The sequence below is a fragment of the Pomacea canaliculata genome, linkage group LG2 (assembly GCF_003073045.1).
Source record: "Pomacea canaliculata isolate SZHN2017 linkage group LG2, ASM307304v1, whole genome shotgun sequence".
Lineage (NCBI taxonomy): Eukaryota > Metazoa > Mollusca > Gastropoda > Architaenioglossa > Ampullariidae > Pomacea > Pomacea canaliculata.
Window position 1 is genome coordinate 10,601,086 of NC_037591.1, and position 25,864 is coordinate 10,626,949.

The 25,864-nt window shown below is 40.9% G+C and overlaps 1 protein-coding gene across 1 annotated transcript in view; it reads left to right on the forward strand.

Moving 5' to 3' along the window:
* LOC112556609 (molybdenum cofactor sulfurase-like) overlaps positions 1-22,428 on the forward strand; it is a 49,517-nt gene extending 27,089 nt beyond the window's left edge. Inside the window, 13 exon segments of the mRNA XM_025225762.1 lie at positions 8,168-8,291; positions 8,949-8,989; positions 8,992-9,024; positions 10,389-10,588; positions 11,095-11,211; positions 15,800-16,237; positions 16,991-17,153; positions 18,052-18,142; positions 18,594-18,733; positions 19,088-19,249; positions 20,186-20,295; positions 20,734-20,837; positions 21,073-22,428. Of these exon segments, the coding sequence (XP_025081547.1) occupies positions 8,168-8,291; positions 8,949-8,989; positions 8,992-9,024; positions 10,389-10,588; positions 11,095-11,211; positions 15,800-16,237; positions 16,991-17,153; positions 18,052-18,142; positions 18,594-18,733; positions 19,088-19,249; positions 20,186-20,295; positions 20,734-20,837; positions 21,073-21,094 (1,745 nt within the window). The 3' untranslated portion in view covers positions 21,095-22,428.
* Positions 22,429-25,864: the final 3,436 nt, after the last annotated feature.

Genomic DNA, 25,864 nt, shown 5'->3' on the forward strand with positions numbered 1-25,864 from the left:
TCAGTGGGGGTAGCTTTAGGTTGGATGAGATTAGTTATTGCTAGGGTTATGGTCGACGACAACGGCTGTTATCGCTATCAACACAGTCAGGATTATGTGCATCAGTTGGTTGATTGGCTGTAGCGTGCGAGACGAAGGAGGTTTGTGAGGGAGACAACTTTAGATTCTGAAGTTAAACTCTGTGCTCCCTCGTGCATGTTCGTCTTCAGAAGCTCTTGAGTGCACGTGCCCGTGAGCGCATGAATGTGCACTGCATCACTCAACGAATTAAGACGTTTGTCTGCCTTTCTGTTATGCAGGAGCATATAAAATGTCACTGTCCTGAGTAACCGAATGAACTGCTTAAAAGGTTAGAAGTTGGTCGCTTTGATGTCCGCCAGGTTAATTGCTTCTTTGTCAGCCTAACCCTGCTGCACACAGAAGATTTAGTTCTTTGAACCTAACTACTTTCTTTGTACAGAAGGAATAAGTATTTATGAATGTCTCATTAAGAAATAACAGGAGGAAGGCTCGAGTTTTATGTATCAAATTAACGTCTTCTTAATAAACAATAAATATTCATTTATGTCTCATTAAGCAACAGGAAAGTTGAAAACGTTTTATAATCAGACATATATATTTACGAACTCTATCGTCGCCGTTGAATCTTTTTTTAAGAAAAATAGGAGAGAAAATAGTTCTGCGTGTTCAGACATTTTTGTAGACATTGACTAGACGAAGGACATTAAAGCTTCAGCGCTTGGTTAATGTAGCTTGCACCTTAACAGGATGTGTACTAAACCATCAAGTACTCTTCTTTCCCTTCCTTCTTGCTCTTACTAACCCTGGCATGCAAGCGAGCTGTTTGGGTAAGCCCTATACATCATAAGAGATGCCGGCACCACACCCCTAGAAATGGGGTGTAAAATGTTAAGCGGCTTTAGCGAGGGTAGGCCGAGTGTGTTTTCTCACCACAGACAGGTAGGAATCTCGTCTGGGGAAAAACGTGCCGAAGGCGTGCGAGTGCGCTCAGTGTTGACAACAGACATGTGGGAAACACCTTTCTGCCACTTTCGTTTCTGAAGAGCAGTTATCTTGAGGCCGATCTTCTCCCCTGTGAGCCCTGGCTGGTCTATCTGGTATGGACAGTTTGTTAGAACTGGTTGAAGCTATCCTGGCGGTGATAAAACCTGGGTAGGCAAGTACTCGACATTTCACAGGTTATTTCCTCTAAGGGAGATGTGGAACTCTCGTTTTTAACTTTTATTCTAAGGAAATCTCTATCAATTTGTGTCTGTTTATAAGTCCTCCCCAACCACCACCCTCTCCCTTGTCGAAAATGATGAAAGATACGAAAATTATAGTAGACACCTTTTTCCGCGATGCTACAATACAGACGATATCAGTTTGTCTTTTACGAATGATATTTTTTTCAAAGCGACTGTTCAATAGATGCGTTCTTGAGACTTTGTTTTGAGGGATGCACGTGCATGCGTGGACGATACATCGGGCTCTCGTCTGTACATAGGCCATTGACCCAGGTGTAAAATTGTCGAACTGAGGTAGGGAACTAGCTGGTTAAGTTATGAGCCACAGCATGGCGGGAATTCCCTAAAAAGTATGTCATTGCGCATGTGTTTTGGGGTCAGAGGGTGAGATGGAAAACTTTCATCTAAAACGATAAATATATGTTTTAAACTGAAAGGTAGGCAAGAAACTGTGGTATGACGAATTTATTCATTCTGACAAATGATGTTTCTCGAGCGAGTACTAGAGACAAGAATATTAATTATTTTAATTTTAAACATTTTGACCAGCAGAAGAAAAGGAAAGGCACCGCGATTGACGTGTTTGTTGTTATGTTTTTGTAGGTAGTTTCTGCTGTTCTCACATTAATTGTAAACTGTAAGTATTCAACCGTTTTGTACCGTGATATCTGTCCAGGCTATTTGTTAGGTCTAAAATTATGTGTTCGCTTAATGTTGAATAAAATCGATCCCGATCTCCGCCATATTTAATCTGTGATAGGGGCCCAGACCTCGTATTCATGAAGCACGATTACCCAGACAGTTACCCTACCCAAGCTGGGTAAATTGGCTACCCGCAGCTAGCGGCTAAGACCCCGTCTTCGTGGACTCAGGATAGACCGACACAAATCGTTTTACCAGGCTGTAATTTATCGGAAGCGTCCCTTTCCGATAACTTGCTCCCACGAAGGAAAGATAAATGGCGGATAAATACACAGACGCACACGAACGTTTCCACAGACATTTAGCGCGCGCGCACACACACACACAGTGAAATCTACCCTTGCATTAACAAGGTTTTTTTTTCACGAAAGATGTTTGCAACATTATTATAAATTAGTCCTGTTCATCTTTCCAAATGTTGGGTTATTTTGGGGTGAAATCGAAGCCTTTTATGCAAGAATTTTGTTTTTGGTTTGTTTGTTTTCTCGGCGTGTGCCATGAGTGACTGGGAAGGAAGAAGAAGTTAGCAAGAAAGAGAATGTGTTCTGTAAAGAAAAAGAGAAAGGATGGGGAGAGCTAGTGGAAGAGAGACAAATTGCTGTCTTCCCTTCTCGCAGCTTATTGTTCTCTAAACTGTCCTGTGCTGACCTCTCGAGTAGACCCACCACACCCGCGACCGCTCGCTCCAATCCCAAAACTTAAGAGGGTCGTTGTGGATGTGTAGAAGCGCTCGGCATATATTTCTGTCCGTTAACACAATAAACAGGAGCCGACAATCCTGGGCCACTACAGCAGTTCATACACCAGCATGCTATGGATGTTTGCTGATTCATGATCACGCCTGCTCGCCTCACGTGCTTTGCCGTGCAAGCAGGTCGCAGTCCTGTCGGCGGCACGTGCGGAGCCTCCATGTGTCCACGTACCCTCGACTTGCCAAAGTGCTGGCTCGTGCCTTCATCAAAGGGGCGGCAGTAGGGTTCAGTAGCGAAATATGATTCATACATGGCCACCGGCCCTTCACGCAAAGCTACTCGTCTTTCAGTCAACGAATACAGAAAATAAAAAAATGAAAAAAATCTATATCAGGCAAAGCATCATCTAGGGAAGGGTTAGCTTTGATTTATGTAGTCACGTGGTAGCATTTTTTCTATTCATTGTTTGACAGTGTGTTCAGAAAATTCCATGTTAGCCACGCACATAGAGAGAAAGAACAAAAGATAAAAAAAAATAAACGAAGAGAAAACTGAAGAAATAAAGAAGGAAAGACGCATATGTGATGTATATGCACGTATTATCTGTACAGAGACCATCCCCTTATCACTTCAGCAGACCGTTTATTTTAATGGTCGCCATGTTTATACATGATATACGGATTTATACTTTCAGAGCGTGCAGAATCTACGAAAAATGTTCCTCATGTTTACCATGTTTACAACACAGGAATGAAGACTTTCAAAGCTCACAGATGCTGCCGAAAGTGTTCGTCTTGTTTATTACATACAACACATGAATGAAGAAATTGTTTTCTCACTCTCCTCACACGTGACACGAGGAGGACGGTTGTCAAAGTTCACAGATGCTGCAGAAAGGGTTGGCACCGCTCACTCAAACAGTAACCTTTGGGTTTAAACTGAACTGGATGTGAGCACGTGCGTGAACTTGTAACTAAGCCTTTGCTAGCAGCTACCCTGGTGTTACTTCTATGTTTTCCACTCACGTGTGTGTTTTGCATCCTGTTTGGTTAATCAGTTTCAGAAGCGCGTGACAGTATGCATGCAGGCGCCTGCGTGTGTGTGTGTGCATGACAGATACTCATACAGCTGCACAAAGGATGTTAGGGTGAAACTAAATTTTTTATTTTCCCTTTCTACCAGTAAAACAAAAAGATTTGTTATCGAACTCAACTGAATTATTGAAGTGGAAAGATGCCGATGCCGGTCCGCTCGCGTGCGTTACCCGAGTGTGGTCGCGTGCGCTGAAATGGAGCAGCTTAGAGACAAAAGTGGGCGAGCTGTCCAACTTGTCACTAAGTGCCTGCCACCTGATGACCGCAGATTAAATTTACACACATCCTGCAAGTGTGCTTACCACGGGTCCAGCAAGGGACAGGTCCCACCCTTTGCGGGGTTCGCAGCAGACACCAAAGTGGCTGGGTGCCGCAGGAAGGACATGAAAGTGGCTGATGACTTAGAGAAGCGATACAAAGTCGTCCTCCCTACCTTTTCTTCTCTTTCCCCTTACTTTCTTTCTCCACTCACCACCACCACCACTACCCTCGCCCCTTCCCCGACAAATTTTTGCCTCTCGGTTTTCCCCTTCAAAGCTTGCTAAGTTATGTAGCTTATTTAACAAGTTGGTTTGCACAAACGGATAAGCAAATAGGGCCCAAGAGATGGAGTGGAAGAAAGCTTTTTACGGCTTGAAAAATGTTCTTCTGTCAGTGCAAATTAGTCAGACAGCTTTTATTTTGAAAGAGGAGTGCCAGACAAGGGGAAAAGAGTGGCCTTAAGGGGAGAGAGTAAATCCATTTTCCTGCGAGCGTTCGCCCCTTCAGGCTATGTGCAAGCCGCTGTGAAGATGGGCTTAATATTGTAAACCGATTTTTCCCCCACCCTATCCCTTGATGAAATCTCTAAGGCTGAACGCAGGATGAAAGAAAGATGACAGGTCCGAGGGTGAAGAACAGTAGTCTTCGTCTTAAACTCTCCAGTCTACATCGCGTTTGGCCAGATTGAAAGTGTTTTTTTTTCAATCTTTAGATCTTTCTACTTTTGTGTCGTCCATGATGCACATCAGACTGCGTTGATTGAACGGCCAGTCACGTGACGCGAATGGCGAAATTTATGCATGAAAAAATATGTGGTGCGGTGTATTGACGAGGGCCGCTGAATGCCCTCGCAACGAGTGTGATGCACGGAACGTGCTGTTAGGCTCAAACATGACTGCTGACTGCACACTGGAGCGTGGATGATGGCAGCAGGCCTTGCTGGTGTTTACATAAAGATAGATCCGCATGAGACAAAAGCTGGACTGGAAAAGAGACACCGTGAAGAGTTGGAGCAGAAAGAAGACAACAAGAGAAGATTTATTAACACGAGCTTGGAGATAACCCACAGGGAAAGGGACGCAATACCGTGAGATGGAGACCGAAGTAGAAAACGGAAAGTAAAGTGGGTGAGTAGGGGAGGAAGAGAAAAAATAATGGAAGGAGAGGATCAGGAGACTTGGCAGAATCTGTATGTTTTTATTTGCTTTTTATATCCGTTCCATTGGGTGTGCTAGTTCGTTAGATGAATAAATGTCAGTTTGTTTGTAGTCGTTTGAGCACAGTGCACCGAATTTTCCTCGGCAAATACACATATTATTATTACCACCGCCACCACCGCCACCACCACCCCCACCATCATCATCACCACCACCATCACCACCACCACCACCGGAACTACAAGAAATCTCGTATTCTGACGAACACAGTTTGTCTTGGAATAAAAACTTCTTTAGGAGGCGAAACGAATATTGTTGAAATCAATATTGAACTTTTTTCATTCCATTGCCATTTTCTTTTTAATAATGGCTGGGAAAGATTCAGGGCTCGCACATGCTGCCCGCATCTAAAGCTCTTCAAGAAGACATAAATTTTACCAAAAAATGGCAAACTTTAAAAAGATCTCAAGAAAAACACTTGCTAAATATTCTTTTGAGGATGACAAATGTATCATTATGTCGAGAGATCGAAGCAGCTCCGTGTCCTTTCCTATTTTTTTGCCACCATTTTTATTACTTTTTCAAACGGGGACATCAGTGGGGACACACCAGCACAGTACAAACTTTGTAGGTCGCGCCATCAGGGTGGTTTGGGCTCAGCCAGACCTCATTTCATTTATTTTATTGGATATAAGCCCTGGGGGGAATTTTGGCCATAACATCAGGTAAACATACATGGCCTTGACAATGTCTATACTCTATAATGTGATAAGTACTTGTGTGTGTGTGTGTTGTGTGTGTGTGAGAGAGAGACAGAGACGGAGACTGTCAGAAGCCATTTACATTATTAAAAAGAACTTTTTACAAACTGTGATCATAAAATGTGAGGCACCTCCAGGCCGCTTTATTCTACGCTTGAGTGCCTGCCGGCTGGGTACAGACCGGCACCGAGACATGATGGCGGAGTTTGCGCACGCGCAGTTGTCACTCCACGTCTGTCTGAGCACCTGTGAGTCAACACGGCCTGTCAGGTTAAAGGTTACTTACCTGCCCTGCACGACGCTCTTTGGTATATCAGATGCGACATCACGGATATGCTTTACTAATTTTGGTGTAGGATGTACCACCACTTCCTCCCCTCCCGAGTGAAACGAGGGGCACTGTGCGACATGTGCAGACAGCCGATGTCACAAAAATTTTAGATGACATTGTAGATGAAAGTAATGCGTATACAGATGATGTGTACGTTCGAGTACTTTCCATCAGCTCAACTCGTCTGTTTCGATGCTTCTTCTTTACGAACAAGTCTGGTTCCAAACAGAAGTTTATCATACTCTTGTTAGAATTATTCACCACTGCCGCCACCACCCCAAAACTTTTAATATCTGCAGAAAGGAAATGTCAGAAAGGAATTAATATCTTATTTAGTTAGTAAATTGATGCGTAAAATGAAGAGTAAGCTTTAGAGCGATAAAGACGAGTATTTTTAATTTAAAAAAAAATGTTCTCAGAGTTCAGTTGGATGAAAATAAAATTGCAACAACCAGCAGGCTTTATCCATCAACCAAGGCGTAAAGATTTTACATGGGGTGAAAGCACTTAGAAGAACAGAACTTGGCTGGAAGTATGGCAGATATAGATATATCTTTTTTCCTTTTTTCTCTTTTAAAAAGCTTTATAACTATGTTGGAATGAGGATGCCCAGATTAGTTCAAACATATTAGCAAAAACACTACTGAGTCGGCTATCATCGTTCGCTGGTTTCATTTTCGCGTTTATCATTATTTGCGGATTTCCCTTCAATTATTAAATGGGAATTTGTTTTGGTTTTTTTAGAGTTTTGCCAAAAATCGCAGACCACACGCGTTGAGTAGAAAATATATAGAAAACAACAAACTCGTACAAGTGGTTAAAACACGTGTATGTATTGATAGTCGATTTAATCATATACTACAACATTGTCATTGACATCAAACGAGTCAAGTGCCAAGTGTATGTGTGTGTGTGTTTTTGTTTTAGCCTACATTTGCTGATGCTGTAATTTAAAATTTATGAAACATGTTGTTGCAGAATAGTACAGTATACATAAATTATTGGGTTTTTTTTTTTATATAATTTAAGCAGAAATCGCTTACAAATCCACTCTCGTGAATATGGAATTATAATGTCAGTGTTCATTATTTTAATACTTGTGACCACTGTAAAATTCTAATCTAGTTTAATTGTCTTTACCTGACATTATTATCAAATATGGTCACTTGTCTTGAATTTTAAAATTTAGGCGGTGCATAGATATGTTCACAGATTATCCGCATTGACAGCTGCCCTGCATCCTTGCCGAGGGCTGACTACACAGAATCCGTTGTCAGCTGATGCAGTATCACAACGATTTTGAATTAGGGTGATCATAGGAGATTAGTTTGCGAAGTTCATAACAGAGTTCGCAGACAGACCAAGCTAGTGAACAAGCCACCAGTGGCTGCAACCCTCATGTGACTCATATCTACCAATCGATAAGAAGGCAGTTTTCTGGACCAGTTATTCATATAAAAAAGCAGAGGAGAGAAGCAATGAATGCATCGCGAGATGTGTATACATGTAATGTAATTACTGTATCGTCCCCCTCCGATTGTAGCTCCTGCATAACCAAGTGAGTTAGACTGCAGCCTTTGCGAGGCAGTTTCATTACAATAATGTCGAGTAATACATGTGTATGCCGAGCTTGCTTACATTGATATAATATTCAGAATGTGGTTTTCTAGACTTCACTTCAGATACTGGTAAAATATTTTTATGAGATAGTAATGTTCCTTCTTTCAACATCAGGCATCCATTATTTCAGCTTTCATATCATTACTCCAGACACTTCGCTTTTTATATTTCATTAGCTATTGTTTTTGGTTGGTGGTGGTGGTGGTGGTTGTTGTTGTTGTTGTTGTTGTTGTTGTTGTTGTTGTTGTTGTTTGTTGTTGACAATGCTGGATATTTAATTTGCGGGGACATGGATATTTCAGGAGCGTTGCTCGTTCGAAACTCGAGTGCCTGGGTGTTGGAGAAGAAGTATTTCGGAGGAGGGACAGTGGCAGCCAGCTCAGCCCGAGAGAGGTTTTGCGTCCTTCGAGCAGGCGTTTGCGACAGGTACACACCTTTATGTCATTTCCGGTCTGGAGGTGCTTCTGTCGCTGTGTATGTTCGTCTTGGAGTGCAGGGATGTCAGCGAATGTTTTAATCCCAGTGCGCAAACATTTAATTTCGTGAGTCGAAGAAGTGTCAACAAACTGTCATGTAACAAGAATAAGGAAAGATAAACTTGTTTGGTGCAAGAAAGATCTCTCTTTCCTTCCTTCTCTCACTGTGTTGTGTGTGTGAGTGAGAGAGAGAGTGCATGCATGAGTTCGCGCATATATGTTAAGTCTACGAAGATTCCACGTACAAATCCACCCTCGTGAAAATGAAACTATGGGATTATAATTTTATGATTTATTATTTTAACACTCTATGACTACTGTAGAAATTGTAATCTATTATAAATGTCTTTAAACAAGCTCACTAGTACCGTCTGTCCTTATCACATAGATACCAAGATGAGCAAACTTCTGAATTGTAAATTTTGACATAATATATCAGCAAAAATATCCCATCAGGTTATATGAATCTTTGACCTTTTTACATGAAATAAGGAATAACCAAAAGATTCCTGATTGTAACAAGTAAAGATTATTATTTCCCTCCAACTTTGTGATATCAAACATTCGCATCAAGTCTGGTCATCAAGGATGGTTTTTGATTTCACAGATTTGAAGACGGCACGTTGCCCTATCTGGACATCATCGCCTTAACCATGGCTTCAGGGCCCTCGACAGTTTAGGAGGTAAGTCTTTAGAGTTCATCCATCACTTACAGAACTGTACAATCTGTAAATATTCTCTGAACACAAATTATTCAGACTGTACAGCTAGTCTTCACTATTGGAAAACCGCGTATCTGAAAATAAAGTCGGAGATATACAAGACAAAGTTAAAGATGTTTTGGGGAGCCATTGTTTTTCAAATGACACGGTAAAGCTCGGATCAAGATATCTCCAAGTTTGAGTGAAAATGTTAGGAAAAACTGTTTTGTTCCTATATACTCTGTCTCCTCTATGAACTAACTCTAAACATATTTTACAGACTCTAAATATAATTATTAAGAAGATAATTTTATATAATCCGCGAATGATGTTATAAATATAAAATTGACCATTTGGGGGAAGAAAGGTTCCCTGTGGTGGCTACTATGGTTCACAGCTATAGCTACAGAGAGTTTGCTAAGGCTGTAGCTATAGTGGAGATAAACCCGGGGTTATCTCCAGTTCACGTGCATAGGAGAATATTAAGTTGACGAATGCCTCTCATGCAGACAAATGAAGCCGGTTGTGTCCCCTCGCTCTGTTTAAACCAACAATTAGCGACTTGATAAGCCGTGACAAGGCTGTTCATCACACAAACAGTGGAGAGTAAACAAACACGGTAAACATTATTCACGAGACCAAAAAAAATAACTGGTTCGTGCCAGCTTGATGCACGCCGCACAGCCCTACTCCAAAGTTTAAAACGAAGTAACTCAACATTTTAAATGAGACTGGCATAATCTGTGTCAGTGATGGAATCATTTCCGGGTCTTCGCTGGAAGAAAAGAAAGAAAAAAGGTCAACTTTTTAAGTAGAAAAGGTCAGAAGTGAACCGCGAAGTTTGATCAAGAAAAACCATCATTCATTGTCACAGTTTGACAGACGACCGCCGAGATAGGAGACACGAAAATAAAAGCTGCTTTACAAATTGTCGTTACATGTTGCCGTGGATGTAAGCCTGCTTGAACAGCTTTGTGCATTTATGAATCTGTTTGTCTAAAATTGTTTTAAGAAATCAACAAGATAAGTTTAAACAGTTGCAACAAAATAAAACATCGGTTCTCTCTAAACAATTTTTAATAATTGAACCAAACAAAATATTTAGAAATGTGAACTTTTTTTTCTCTCTCTCTCTTGTGCATTGTGAGACGATTCTCGCCCCATTCGTGAAAAATGAGAACATTACAAGCAAGAATCAAAACTCCTGGAAAATATTGCTGGTGGCAATATTCTTGTAATGGGTGGAAACTCGCACAGAAGCACATTTTGTTTGTCATATTTAGATGACCGATTTTTTCTGATTTCACTGCCTCATTTTGTTTTTTTTTTTCCTTTGTTTTCTTCAGGTGGAATGGAGGCAATCTCCGCACACACATTCACTATTGCCCACTTCTTCGCAACCAACCTAAGCAGGCTTCACCATAGTAACGGTACCGCCATCGCGGAAATTTATTCGGCGGATGGATTCCAGGACAGAAGCAAGCAAGGTGCCATCGTCAACTTTAACCTCAGGCGAGCTAACGGGGACTACATTGGCTTCGCGGAGGTAATAGGTTGTTGTGCATAAGGCCTCTTTCTCTTTTTTTTTTTTTTTTTCTTTTTTTTTTTTTTTTTTTTCAGTTCTTGTTACACGTTTCCTCGCTAGAACAAGATGTGCTTGTAAAACTCGTTCCTTCCGTTGAGAATTCTCTGGCTTTTGTTGTGAGCTTCACGATGTTCTAAAACAGGTATGGCAGTTATCTAGACGTTGCTGGCAGCCGTTGTCTAGATTTTAATTTCCACGTTGATTACGTCATAACCGTTCAATTTAAAAAAAAAATGAAGAGAGGGGGAAAAAACGAGAAAGATAGGGAGCTGCAGATGTTGTTTGTGAGCAGACCCACTCCGATGCAGGAGTTTAGAGCGGAGATGAAACGCCTTTATCTCCCCCACCCCAACCACCACACCACACCCCAACCACCTATCAAACGATCCACCTAGTTCTTTACATCTGCGAATTCGCTTATATCCCATTACAGATGAAAGGATTCCATCTGTTTTTGAAACCTGCAGGTGGACAAGCTGGCGCAGCTGCACGACATCCACCTGAGGACCGGGTGCTTCTGCAATATCGGCGCGTGTCAGATGTTTCTCAACATCACCTCGGAGACTATTCAAGACAACCTCAAGGTGCGTGATGTCGCTCGGTGTGATTGAGGACTGGATCGCGTTAGTACCGACAGGCTTAGCGCGAGAGGTGAAAGGTCTCTGGCGTGTCTAGCTTTTGGGATGGATGCATGGATAAGTTCGTGTTGTGCTGAGCAACCGCGCGAGAGAGAGAAAGTTTGAATTTGTAGATGATGATGATTCAAGTTTAAAGTTTTCACAAATTTTTAAGAAATACAGATAAAGGTGTATCCCTGCTTGCAAAATACAATACAAGAAAGTTGTGGGGTATGACATCGCTTTGCACACAGAAGGAAAGAATGAATAAATGATTCAGGTGAGAGATGAATGGTATCCCCAGCTACTTGAGGTAATCACGAAAAAGGTGACTAACCTTGCAAGATTCGAAGATAGTCAATGCGCTGAATCACACGAGCAAGAGTAATTGGACTCTGGGACCAGAGAAGGGTAGGAGTGACTTGTCTCTCGTGCTGCAAGGCACATAGACGAGGGCCGCACGAGCAGACTAGAGTAACCAGTAACTGATTATAACGTGAACATACGTATGTGTAATGTCCATGCATAAAGAAACATAAAAATAAACATACTTCTATTTACGCATTCACGTTAACATAAATAAACATACGATAGATAAATAATATGCAAACGTATACATAACCATAAGGGGAAAAAAGTATATTGTGTAAAATTGCCAAGTATGCATGAAAGCGTTTGACCTTTTGACACAATATGTTTATTCTGCTTTTTTAAACAAAGAGATTCATAGAGTTAATCTTCAGGTCTTTGGATGGAAAATGGGTAAATGGACAGAGTGATCGACATGATGGATAAAAATGTTTAATCTATAGCAGAGCAGGGACATTTCCTGCATCAGCAAGTAAACAAATTCTCCTCCTAATTTAGAAAACTTCTTTTACTTTTTTTTTTTCCTTCTTTTTCCTTGGTTAAGGATCCTTTGAAACCTTTCTTCCCAGGTCTTTTGTAAAATCGTTTCTTTAATCAGTAGGTGGCTGGGCGGTAGCGGGTCCTCTGTCACCATGGAGACTGCCCTGCCTTTCATTTCTAAGTCATGACGGCGTGACCCTTTCATGTCGTTTGATGTAGGTTTCTCTCCCTTGTTGTCGGCTTGTCAACTACTGCTGCGCGCCGTCCTGTCCTCCTTGGAACTCAAATTGTCTGCCCCTTCTTGTCTGCGAGTCATTTTGCTGTCTCCCTTGCTACTGGAATCAGTCGCCTAGCTGGGTATGTGGCGGGGATGCGCACGTGTATGTGTGTGTGTTAAGGTGAGCATATTGCATAAATCAACAACTGTATCGTTTGTTACCCGACTTGCATAGTCTCGGTGATGATAAAAGCCTGGAGCAAGAACCGGGTGCATAAGTTACAGAGGCATTTTATCTCGCCTGTGTAAACCTTTTGCTCGGCCAGACCGAGCCAGCTGCTGCTAGCCGGCTTTCTGACTAAATCATACCAACGAAACAGAAGGCCCACCCAGCACACACAGAGAGAGAGATGGAGCCAGAGAAAGGAGGGAGAGAGAGGAGAGGGGGAGCAGAACTAATAGAAAAAGCTGGACCAATTCTGAGAGCGTCGATACAGAAGGACTGGCTTTTGTTAGTGGAAAGCTGTAGCAGAACAAGCAATCTTGCAACAACAAACCACAGAAGCTCCGGTCTGTCCGCTCTCAGGACCACGTTGTCATCAGTAGCTGTTGGTTGCCGGTAGTGATCATCGTGGAGTGGCGTCTCAAGTGATGGCTGCCGTGAGGGAACAGCATGATTGGGAGTAGCCATGTATTCGGGGAATTAGATCGTCCGGAAGTCAGTAGTTGCAGGAAAACAATCAAACGTAGGCTCTCTGTAACATTTCAGGGCTGTATGGAGTAGATACTGCAGTCGCCTGTCAAGAGGTGGGAACAGGCTGCGGACTTTATTAAAATGGTCCACAGTTTCCTCCCAGGCGCAGACGGCTTCTGTCAGGAAGGGAACATGCTTGTTGCCAGATCAGATGAAATGCGAGCTCGCTGCTTTCGGCTCTCTGAGGACCAGAGATAGAGAGAAGGAAGAAGACGAATAAACTATTTACTGCAGTTCTTGAATTATAGATTACTCGGCAGGAATTTTTCGCTCTTTCCATCTGTGTGTATGTGTGTGCCCGCGCGCGCACGAGCCTACGGGTTCATGGGGTGCGTGCGTGTGTGTGTGTCCGTTTTTGCGCATCCCAGTGTTGTAGAAGAGATGTAGGGAAAGCAACGGGATTCTTGCGTTAAATTAAGTCTCTTTGTAGTCCGAGAAGACCTAATTTGTTTTCATCTTCTAAAGAGTTTTCTTGATGGGTTGTTAACAACATCCACGCGAAGTCTCGAAAACAATTACAGAAGTCGTATATCATGTTTTTATTACATGCTGGGCCATAGATCATGTGTTGTTTATGTACGGCGCATGTGCGTGAAGGGAGGAGGGGCTGATGCGTTAATCTGTCTGTGCATGGACATGTACATGCGTGTGTGTGTGTGTGCACGAGCGCTCGACTGTGTGTGTAAGAAGGGAGAGAAGATAGAGAGAAACAGCAATTGGGTGTAACCGTTTTTCACACTTCTTCCAAGATCAACCTGCCCTGAAGCTAAGTGTGGCATATCAGTAAAAGAAAATAAGAAGTAAAAGGGTAGTAACAGTCTGGCTTCAGCTAGCGACTCTCCTGTGAGGTCTTCAATCACTCCCAAGCCCAGCAGCTGTGTAAAGCTGCGGTCGTATTTTTGTCTGTTGTCCTCCATTTCACTTCCAGAAATCGTGGTAACTGTAGCATAAAATTACACGCATTACCCTCTTGCATTTGCTCATGCTTTGCTATCATTGAGCGAACACATGGTTGGAATTTTTCCCTCCGAAACGACATCTTCTATTCGCTAAGTAAACGTAAGCACACAAAAAAATGAATATTATTAGGTAATATTGTTGTGATGGTTGTGATAGCAGTATTTTTGAGTAGATATTTTTCAAAGTGGACAAATAAGATGAGAATTTCGCACCTCAAACCGAGAACCCACGCCACGCGTTATCGCATAGGATTTCTCACAAGGAGAAAGAGGAAATTGAAAGCAGCTGCACGCCTGTAAACATGTTTATCTACATAAGTCTTGTGATTTTTATGACAAAGTGGTGAAGAAAGCACCTTTCAATCTCTCGCTTAGAGTATATCCAGTCTATTGTGTACTTGGCACATGAACATACACACACACAAAGCACGTGTGCGTATGCTTGAAACACATTGCGAGAAGGGAGAAAGAAAAGAAGATTGTTAGACAAAACAGAGTACGAGGAAGCAGAGAGGAAAAAGAATACATGAAGGATAGAATCTTATTTACTTCTTAGAAAGATATTGATTAGAAACAAGACTTGAGGATAGAGGTTAGGGCAAGTAAGGCCACGGTTGTCAACCGTTTGTACCCGTTCCCTAGAAGTACGGCAAAGGTTATGCAGGGGTAGGCACCGACACAAATAAGCACGCGCCATTATGAAAATAAGTACTTCTGCGCGAGGGGTACCCGTGGACCTACTTTCACCCTTTTGGGGTACAGTCGAGAAAACATTGAGAATCTCTGAAGTAAGGGATCTTTAATTTGAAATCTCGTGGTCACGTGATACAAGCAGACAGCTACGTAAAGTTACGCATCCCGGAAGCACTGCTACCTTAATAAAAAAAAATGCTTAGTAACAGTCGCACAGCAAGGTGTAGTATCTTTACTTACAGGTTGTGGTACGTGCATTAACCACCTAAGGAGCTTTCAAAGTTGATCTTAATTATGTCCTTTCTCTTTTCGTGAATGCCTCCACTAGTTGGTGGTCTTTCCACTTCGTTCGCCGTCATTTTCTCCCTTTCGTCCTATAGCCTCTGTGTACAGTATTTCTGTCTGGAAACTTCTCTGTTGTTTGAGCGCATTGATGCCACGGGCGAGCGGATTGTAAAAGTGCTTCATTCTTCGTTCGTCTTCCCCGCATTTATTTCTTCCTTCTTTCATTCTGTTTGTAAGACCCCTTTATTGTAATTTTGTGTTTAAATGGATCTGCATTGTGAAATTTAAACTTTGATAAACAAATTTAAAAATAAATATCGTTGATTTAATCCTAAATGTTTGAGACGAGTAAAATGACAAAGTTTGATCTCCTCTTTCTAAGATTTCTTTCACTTTTTTTCGTCTGTCGACCAGACCGCCTGCTCGTCTTTCACTGAAGATTCGTGAAACTCTCAATCTTCGTTCTTTGTGATTCCTCTTTGCTTCTTGTATGTTTGTCTTGTATTACTTGTCTGCACTGTTGTTTATCCTTTCATCCGTTGTATGCTGTGTATGTCTCGTTCTTGTCTTCGTGAGCGTGATTATGCACTATATAGATCACACTTTTCATTGTTGTGATGGTTGTTGTTATGATGGTTGTTGTTGTTGTTGTTATTATTATTGTTGTTGTTGTTGTTGTTGTTGTTGTTGTTGTTGGCGGCAGAGATTAGGAACATGAAGAGATCGGACAATTTTATTTCAAACCAAACTTAAAACCAAAACTAAACTCATGCTGAACTTGAAACCTCGGTGTTGTAGGCGGGTCACGTGTGTGGCGATGACGTGGATTTAGTCAACGGACGTCCCACCGGATCAGTCCGCGTTTCCTTTGGCTACATGTCTTCGCTGACGGATGCTATCCGCTGTCTCAACTTCATGGTCGACTGCTTTCTGGACACGAGTGGTTGCCCTATGCCAGTGATTACCTTCCCCGACTGGTACCTGCTGAGTCAGATGCCAGACAAAGGACGAGCCCTCACGAGTGCCTTGACGGAGGGAAGTGTCCACCTGCAAGGTAACAACTTAAAGGAAGTTTGGAAGACTCTAAGACAAAATGGCGGCGCCTTGAAAACCAGCGACTTTCCAGTCGTTTCTCGACCTCTGCCGGAACATTCTGCTGACATGGCATGTTCTGAAAAAGTCCGTCGGCTGACCGACATTTTTCTGTATCCCATCAAATCCTGTGGAGCCTTCAGGGTATGTATACAGTATTATGTTTACCTGTTTATTAACGTGTCGTGTGCAAAATGCACTTGGATTAGGTAAGAACATTTTAGGAAATTTCAAAGGAATTGTTTGTCGTTGATATTGTTATTATTTATTTGTGATAGTGTTATTGTTGTTTTAAATTGATTACGTTGATTGAAAATATGAGGAGGAAGGAAGAAGAAAAGTTTGGTGGAGAATAATACCTGGGATAAATGAATATTTGGCTAATTTACTGTTTAGTGGCAAGTGGTTAAGCTGGAAGATGTTACACTGCGTACATGAATAGGATACTTTCATAAGTAACAACAGCTGGAAGTGGCAAATATTCTTTTATTAAGAACTACTGCTACCAGTTATTTTGTTGTTGTTGACAAGCAGACTCACGACGAACACTTTTAGCTTTCAGTAAAAGGAAAACGCGTATGCGTGCTTACTATTAGCACTTCTAATACTACTGCCTCCTTCTACTGCTGTTACTACTGATTCTACTGCTACTGTTAAAGAAGGAGGAGAAGGAGGCTCGTACTCGTTATGCAAAAACGTGCTCACAGACCATTTAACACTACATGATCTGAATAAAGAACAAATAGAAAATCTGTCGATTCTTGCGATGAATGGAGGTCAGACAACGGAAAGGCTAAACATCCGACAGCATGACTAAACTAAGGCAATCCTTGCCAGCAAAACACCATAAAAAATATGCATGCAACGTGTTTTACCCGTTCATTTGCATATTTACAGGTAAGTGAGTGGCAGACTGGCCCGCGAGGCCTGCTGTATGACAGGACCTGGATGGTGGTGAGCGACAACGGCATCGCCCTGGGACAGAAGCGAGAACCGCGCCTGTGCTTGCTTGCCCCTGTCATCCACCTTGATAGCGGCAAGCTGGAGTTGTCTTTCCCTGGTACGCATGCTTCATTGGTCGGGTGGCTAACTTGACAGGGAGGTAGTTCTCGAGGGAACGAGTGCTGAAGTTCCCGAATAAGACTCTGACGAGGACCTATGGCATTATTAGCATTATTCGCCTTCGGTTTTTACTGTCTTCCCTCTCTCTCCCACTCCATATTCATTTCTATTGCTCACGCACTTACAAGAATTCCACTGAACTAATGCTGAAATTGGGGACAGTGCAGACAAGTAGCACTGGGGTATAATAATAATTTTTATCAATATACAAATCTCAAATATACAATTTTTATCAGTATACAAATATATTTTAATAAAAAAATATTACAGAGAAATTATAGTTTGTTGGGTAACTTTAAATGTTTAGTACTTTCAATCAAATTTAAGTACATGTAATGTGTTGTGAAGGAGAACCCTTTTATTTAAGTTAATAATAATATTAAAAACAGCGTATTTTCCCGTTTAACAGCGACTTCAGTGCGCTATGAAAAAAGATACAACACAAGTATATAAAAAAGGAAAAGTGAGAAAAAGTGGACAGGATAGGTACCATATAGTGAGTAAATCAGTAGTTGAAGCAAAGCCTGCAGATGTCTAATAGGCTAAGGGAGATAGTCCGATCACCAGCATTCACGTTCAGATAGTTGTACTCTCCCCTGTATTTTTCGTTGAGCTGTTATTTTGGTGGTTCAAAGGCGCGTGCACACACACACACACGCACCAAATGCTCATTTTCCTAAACATTTGACAAGTTCATTGTTTTTTTTTTCCCTGTACTTTTAAGTCTCATGAGCAATTCTGTTGCGTATATCTTCGTTGCTACCTATGCAGTAGATTACAAAAGCGTTTGGCTGACAGCTAATGTCTTACACTAAACTCTCTGCGACCTTCTGCAGGGACGGAGTCGTGCTACATAGGTCTGGACACGTATGAAACAGATGAGGTGAACAATACCAGTATCTGCACCAACAAAATTTGCAACGACAAGTGAGTTCAAGGGTCAACTTCGTTAGCTATAGTCTGACTATATAGCCACACCTCTCACTCCTTTACTTTCTTCTTTGATCCCTTTCTTCTTTACTCCCTGCTATCAGTCCATCACTCCTTTCCTTTCTTCCTTGCAATCTATGTTTTCTTTCTTTATTTTTTTCCCCCCTTTTCGGTCAGTTTATTCATTTTTCCTTTCTGCCTTACTTTCGTTTTATTTATTCGGACTCTGCGATTTTCACTTCATTATGTCTTCCAGCTTCGCTGCACATGTGGGATCGACGGTGGACTGACTGGCTTACTGTTTACATGTTGTATTGACAGTGTGCTGATTGGTGGTTGGCTGTATAACATGCTAGGTTGAAAGTGTACTGATTGGTTTACGTAGTTTTGTTTTTCTTAATGTTGAGACGATATATCAAATATTTTTAAAAGAAACAGTTTCGTGCAGAGTGAACACAGTGGACTGCGGAGAAGCGGTGGCGCAGTGGCTGTGTGAGACGTTGGAAAGACCGGGGCTGCGTCTGTTGCGGCAACTGCACGATGACAGTCGACACAGCAAACGCAAGGACGTGGCAGCAGGAGATACAGGTGAGATCAGGTGATACATTTCACATAAAAGAAAATGCAGGAGTGTTTTTCTATGCTGAAACTGTAGATATGACTTTCTGAGAAAGTTTAATCGAGGGTACATCAGCAAAGACTTTAGTGGCGGGTATAGCGGTATGTCCATAGTCTGACTGGCTTTACTGCTTTCATGATGTACTCATTGAATTCCTGTTTGGCATTATGAAGTGAAGAATACTTAAGCTAGTAAACTCTCCCAGAACACACGAGGTTTAGCTAGCCCTGCAGGTTTCAGATGACCTAGCATGAAAGGTCAAGAAAGTTACACAATGCAGCTATATTTCCTGGTGTCCAATGTTGTTGTCTCTGTTGACTCAGCGCCGGACGCGGCCACGTCACCTGGACTGTCGTTGGCCAACGAGGCGCAGTTCCTGCTGATTTCTAGAGAGAGCGTGCGGTCACTGCAAAAGAAGCTTGTCGAGCAGCAGGATGACGATCTTCGTGAGGTCAAAGGTCAGAAAAGCGGAGCTCAGGCTTTCAGTAAGTGCTTAGGCACTCGCTTGGTTGAGCCTCATTAAAGGTCTATAGGATAACGGATTTTTTTTTTTTTTTTTTTTTTTTTTTTGCTGTTGTCACGTGACTGTGCTGAGTTCATTGCAACATAGTATTTCTACAATGCTGGGGGAATAGGTCCCTACGCTTCCGAGATATAGAATTGCAAACATTACCAGTATTTGTTCTCATTTGCTTGAAATGTTTTTTTACTGATCTTAAACCATTGAGTTAAAAGCGTTTAGCTCCCTTGTAGACCTATACTAGTCGGCGATAGACCAACAGGATAAAACCGTCATCATTTTCGTGGAAGCAGTCTGCAGACCGTACATTACTAAGATATCTCATAAGACACAGTCCTCTATACAAAATAAGAGCGAGGGCCGACATGCGACGAGAGCTCCTTGCGGCGTTCATGAGTGCTTATACAAGGGAGATAATTTCGAACGCGGCAGGGAGAGATGTGCGATATTGCTTGTCGAGGTCTTGCAGAATAAATGGAAGTCGAATGTGTGTTATAGCTATTTACAGCTGTCCTTTCATCTCTGAATCTTTATCTGTATGTATTTTTCCTCCAGTTTTGTTTTGATAAAGATTTTGTATCAACTCTGCTTACTAAAAAAATTATAGTCTTTTACATTATATTATATCATTGTTCTTAAAAAAGGGTTTTCCTCCACACCAGATTTATTATGATTAAAATTGCAAAGGGTTTTAATGATTTAACAATTAGCTCATGTTCTGCATATGAGAGTAAATAACTAGTGTAGTAGACTTTTCTCATCATACACAGCATGGAGACGATTATTTCCCACCTTTGTCAACATAGTATCTCTGCTAGATGCTTAACCTGTAATCTTCACGAGACTTGTTTAAGTGAACCATCGATATTTCAATCTCTTCGTGGTATCTCTTTTTTACCAGGTGAGCAGAACTTAGTACAACGCTTCAGGGCCAACCTGGTGATTGACGGTGGTCTGCCCTTTGACGAGGAGTCGTGGACGTCTGTTTCTTGTGGTGATGTTGCCCTCGTTGTAAGTGCTATGAGCGTTCGTCACGTGTCTTTAGCAGAACATCTTCAATATCACCTTAAAATACATCTCTAATCTCAAAATTTTTACAGGCAACCACAACTTTAAACATCAATATATGTTCCGACTTTTGGTATTGTCTTCCAGCTATGTTCCACTACATAGTCTCAAGGCAATCGTAACTAGACTAATTGCTAGACCAAATTTGGCAACGGTTGTACATTGATGTTATATAAAAATTATTGAAACATGCTCAGTTCTAGTCCTCATATTGTCAGATTAAAAACACTCTTAATCGCGAAACTCTTCAAAGGCAACCGCAACGTGCTTTTAAATGTAGTATTAGTAACATTGTTCTTTAGAGTGTGCGTGCGCTTACATTCGTGTATGTGTGTGTGTATGTGTATGTGTATGTGTGTGTTTACTTCTGTGATACTACAGAGTCAAGGGAAGTGCAGTCGCTGTGGAATGGTCTGCTTGGACCAAAACACAGGGGAGAAAACAAGCGAGCCTTTGAGAACCTCGCAGCTTGGAGAGGCGGAAAGGTTATCAAATTTCACAATAAAATAGCTGACAAAGCACAACCCAGTTTTCGGTAATATTAAGCAGATTTTACCATTCTGTTTTCTAGTGATATCATATTATTTTCCTTCAAATTTGGATAAGATTAGTTAAAAAGAGTTATCTGTTCTTTCTTTTGGAAATATTTATAGTTTTATAGACAGTATTTTATATCAAGTTCTACTATATATAGAGACTTTTCTTTTTTTTTTCTTTCAGGTTTATTTTGGTGTATACCTGAGATCAGCCGAATCAGATGTCGAGCAAGTTCTTCGTGTTGGCTCGGAAGTGTTTGTCGCCTGAACACCTCATCACAGACTTCAGTGTCCATTTTCGGAGAGCTGACAATCGCCGTTGTTCTCAACCGTTTTGTGCCTTCAGATAACCGCCAAATATCGCAGATTACAATTTTTTATAGAAGTTTTGTACCTTCGAATTCAAGATTTGGATTATATTTTTACCATTATGTGAGATATCATCTAGTGAGGGTTTTTTTCCTCGTGGTTGAGTCACATGACAGCGTTCTCTTGTAACGCATTTGCGTGTATCCTATGCTAAAACAGACTTTCTTTCTCTGTTCTTTCGTGATCACGTGCGCACCCGGGCATTCATATATAATATTGCATGCACGTGTGTAATCGAGCCAGTATGTGATGTACTTTATACTTGTGATGAAATCTGATTTTATCTTTTTTACAACCAAAATTTAAAATTTGTTTAAAGATCTGGCATTGACTGCAGGTTATTGAAGCATTTGCTAGTTTTTCTAGCTTGTGATCCGCATTTTTGTACTTTCTGTCTCTTGCTCAAATAATTATGAGAAATTTGTCGACAGTGACTCCACCTCTTTTATTTATATATTTATATAAAATTTATTTACAATGAACGTTTCGAAGCCTGATTTTACTGTAACTGATTCTGTTCTGTATTCCGCGATAAGTGCCACCGGAAACAGGGTTTATAAATGTAGATCACCGATGTCTGTAACACTTGAGGCAGGGACTGTTGTGTGTCCATTTGACTTTTAGGTCGCATGTACGTGGATATTTGTATACTAGATATAAGTTGGAAATAAGTCCGCTGTAAGTTTTCCTCGAGATTACAATAGTACCAGGGAGTTTTATCGTGTGTTGAAAGAGCGACTACTGTGTAGGCAGCATAATCCCCATGTTCTTGCTTTTGCAAGCGTGTTAAATATAGCAAATAGAGTAAAATATCCAAGATAAAATTTTTATAAACATATGACTTGAAGAGATAAATATCGTTGGTCACGAGTTTTGACAACAAACCTTTTCTTACTATTTTCATGCAGTCTTTCACGCAGGAGTGATACAGGTGTTTGGTTTTGTTGGCATGTGCTGTTATCTCCCTTTTCACTACATTTTCTTACATTCCTTTCATTTTTCTTGTCTTTCTTTTTGTTTCTTCTTCTCCCCGGTGTTTATGAGTAGGCATCTTAATAGTGATAATGATACACTTTTACTTAATGACTATTATTATGCATATCTGTGACAAGGACATCGAATAAAGTATGTGTAGCATCAGTGCCAGTAAAATAAAATATGAATCTTCTTATGTCTGATGCGCTTGTTCGGTGGTTTGTCAAGAGAATGTGCCTGGCTTCCAAATTTTGACTGATGGTCAGTGCTGGAGTTTGTGAAGTGCGGGCCTTATCAGCTGTCACGTCCATCCATCCATCTACTCCCCTCAACGATCGGCATCAGTCGAGGGATGAATAAATGTCCACAAACTACCAGCACGTGGTGAGCTGTAGTATCTATCAGCACGTGTCTTTGTACTAACGTTTAGCAGTAAAGGTAAAAATATTCCTACACACTTTCATGCACAGTGGGTAGAGGGGTACTTTAAAACAGCCAGATCCTGACTAAACGATCACTTTATTATTTTTGAAATTTGTATAACAACATGATGACGATTCAGTTAAATTTGTTGAAACCGATTTTAATTAGAGACGCACATAACTAATAGCGGTCGTATAATTCTGTGTGTTACTAAAAAGGGAGGTAAGGTTTACTAACATTTCAGACGAAAAGTTCGAGAAAGACAATCTTAAATTCTATGACATTTCGGAATCGGACAAAGAATAGTATTAACCTCCTTGAGGCGGACGACATGAGAGATACAGCAGGAGTCGGCAACCTTTTTGATATTCAAAGCTACTTCACGGGTACTGAATAATACGAGGAACTGCTTGTTTTATATTTATTGAGTAACATACACGATAGTATAGACAGGCCAGGTATCAACATACCCCGGGGGCACCGTGTTGGCTACCCGCTGGATTACAGCAACTGTGCTTTGCGCGGACTTCGGCAACAACTTGTTTCTCTTTTTCTTCTTCTTACATTTTTCTGAGACCTTTAAAGTAACTGGGAATTTAGGCGGAGGAGGTGGGGGAAAGATGTCATCTATTTATTTGGAATGGTAGATATTTTTGTACCACAAGTAAAGAGGATGAGCATAAATGATTAGTTTAACTTTCGTTCTTAAATATTGTAGCCTCAATTACGGGTTGGACAAAAGCTGTTTACTTACAGCAGCTGCAGATGGTACTGTTAGTGTCCTAGTATACTATTATGCTGTTTGGTTTAAGAAATTTCTATCACGGGCATGCTGCCTTTGCCTGAAAATATTTTTTTACTCCTACTTGCCGGGTCAAAAACATTCTCTGACTTGATTGCTTCCTAACCCTGTCATGAGTTAATAATAGATCAAGTTTCATTCGTCGCTATCAATTTTTTAGAGTTGATTTAATGAATATCTCTCCGTTTCTATCCGTCTCTCCTTCCCTTTCTCTCTCTCTTCATAAAAAAATAACACACACACACACACACACACAGATAATACGTATACACGTGCGCACGCAATTAGCTCTCCATGATGCAAAGAAAATCCCAGAAAAGTAAGTGATGTGTAGGACAGAGTGCAGGAGGGTCAAGTGGTGTCACTTGATTGTCAATACGAAGCAAAGTCTCAAACACTGTGACTACAATGACCAGACATCCATGACCTTTCTCACCATTCTGTACCACACCACAACTGAACACTTGACACAATTTAAAATGTTCTTTTATTACTCATTTGGAATCCAGCGCTGACTGCAGTGCCAAATATCTATGGTATTATATATTTTATATTAAAGAACGGGGGCATCAGTTTGACCACTGTTTTCGCAGGATACTAAAGGACCTCATTGTCAAAATTTGCTCTGGTAGTAGTGCATTCCTCTGTTTTTTGAATATCTTATAACTAGTAAAATAATCATTGAAATACAGATGCTTCAGAAAGTCTTAGACCTTCCAATAAACAAAGGACACACTACTGCAAACTTTGCTTATGATGGGATACACAGCAATACTCTTATTTCTTATTTGTAATATTATATATACTATGCACCTCGTAAATAAGAATTTTGCAATCGTAATAAGCACGTATTTGTTATTATGTTTTCTGTTTTTAAAATCCTAAAATCGTTTGCTATTTCGTTAAGAAACCAGACTAAAATAAACCAGAACAAATTGTAATTACTTGTATCTTCTCAGCTTAAAGGCACAAGAAGAAAGCAAAATAGTCCAGACAATAAGTGCTTAAGCAAACTTTGAAGTTGTCCCCCTTCTGTTCAGTAGAAATTTTGTTTAGTTTTATGTTGTTCAGAGTGAACCTTGATGTCCTAGTGACGTACGTTAACCCCTTTGCTGTCTATTCATTTTCCGGAACATGGTGGTCACAATAGGCCGTGGCGGATGGTTGGCCCCAAGTTCCAAGAGGCTGAGGTCCGACAACGAGAGTCAGAAATGGAAAGACAACTGTTGCTCACTGCAGAAACTCTTCAACGCCCACGCGTCCTCGCACTGTCGCCATAGTCTACTCTGCCAACAGATGTTGAAAACAAAGAGTCCGGGATATACATGAAAACGTAGTTAGTTCAAAGGTCATTCTGTGCTTGAATAAATTAATTATGGTTAAACTCTAAAATTGTGAAATGTGTGCGCGCGCATCGTATCTGTGACAGACGTTCAGAGTTCGATATTACAATCTAATATGTGAATGATCGCGATCTGTTTTACTTACTTTGTTCTATATTCATCAGTGAGTTTAACTCAGCTCAGTATTTTGTTTCCCTATTTCTTTTCTTCCTTTCCAGATTGTGTGTTCTTTGGAGCAATAACAGCATTAGTATAGTCTCATTTAATCAGCAACTGTTGTTTCAATAATACCTCTGAATTAGTTGATATTTTATTAATGCTTTTAGCAGTACCCCTTGAACACAAACTTTCTATTTCAATAATACCTTTAAAAGTACCACTTCAAAAATTATAGTATAGTAAGGTAGTAGCAGCAGGTGTAGAAGTAGTTGTAGAGTTCTATGTAAGTCCGCCGTCTGACACACAAAAGTACTTCATGGCAGTGTTTAGCGTTTATTTGTCACGTGATTGACAGTTGTTAGAACGTAGACAGTAGACTTAAAATCACAATAATTAATTATAATAACAAATTGTAAATCTCACTTTCACGTGTGTATGCAAGCTCATTGCCATGACAGTGTTTTTACGCCCATCTTCCACATTTTAAAATGTCTACTTTTCTTCTTTTTTCCATCATTTATTCACCCTATCTAACCCACCTGTAACCATGAACATTATCTATCCTTCAGTCATCTACATCTTTGTTTTATGGTTCACCCTCTATCACAGTCGACCGTAAAGACATGCTAACGACAATTGGTGACACTCTCTACTAATTACAGTTCGCAGGTGAGCAAATTTACACGGAAGATGTTCATGCAGCCTACCAATCTGCAAACAGGGTACCTACCCGTCTTGTCTCGTCTGAACCAAAATAGTTCATGTAAATGTCGTTTGTCAATCAAAGACCTGGTCGTGAAATGTTATCTGCCAATCACAAACCTACTCATACTTGTTTACCCATTTAGTTCTGTCTTGATGTTCCTACATTTCTCTGTTGGTGAGATCAATTTTAGTATGTTATT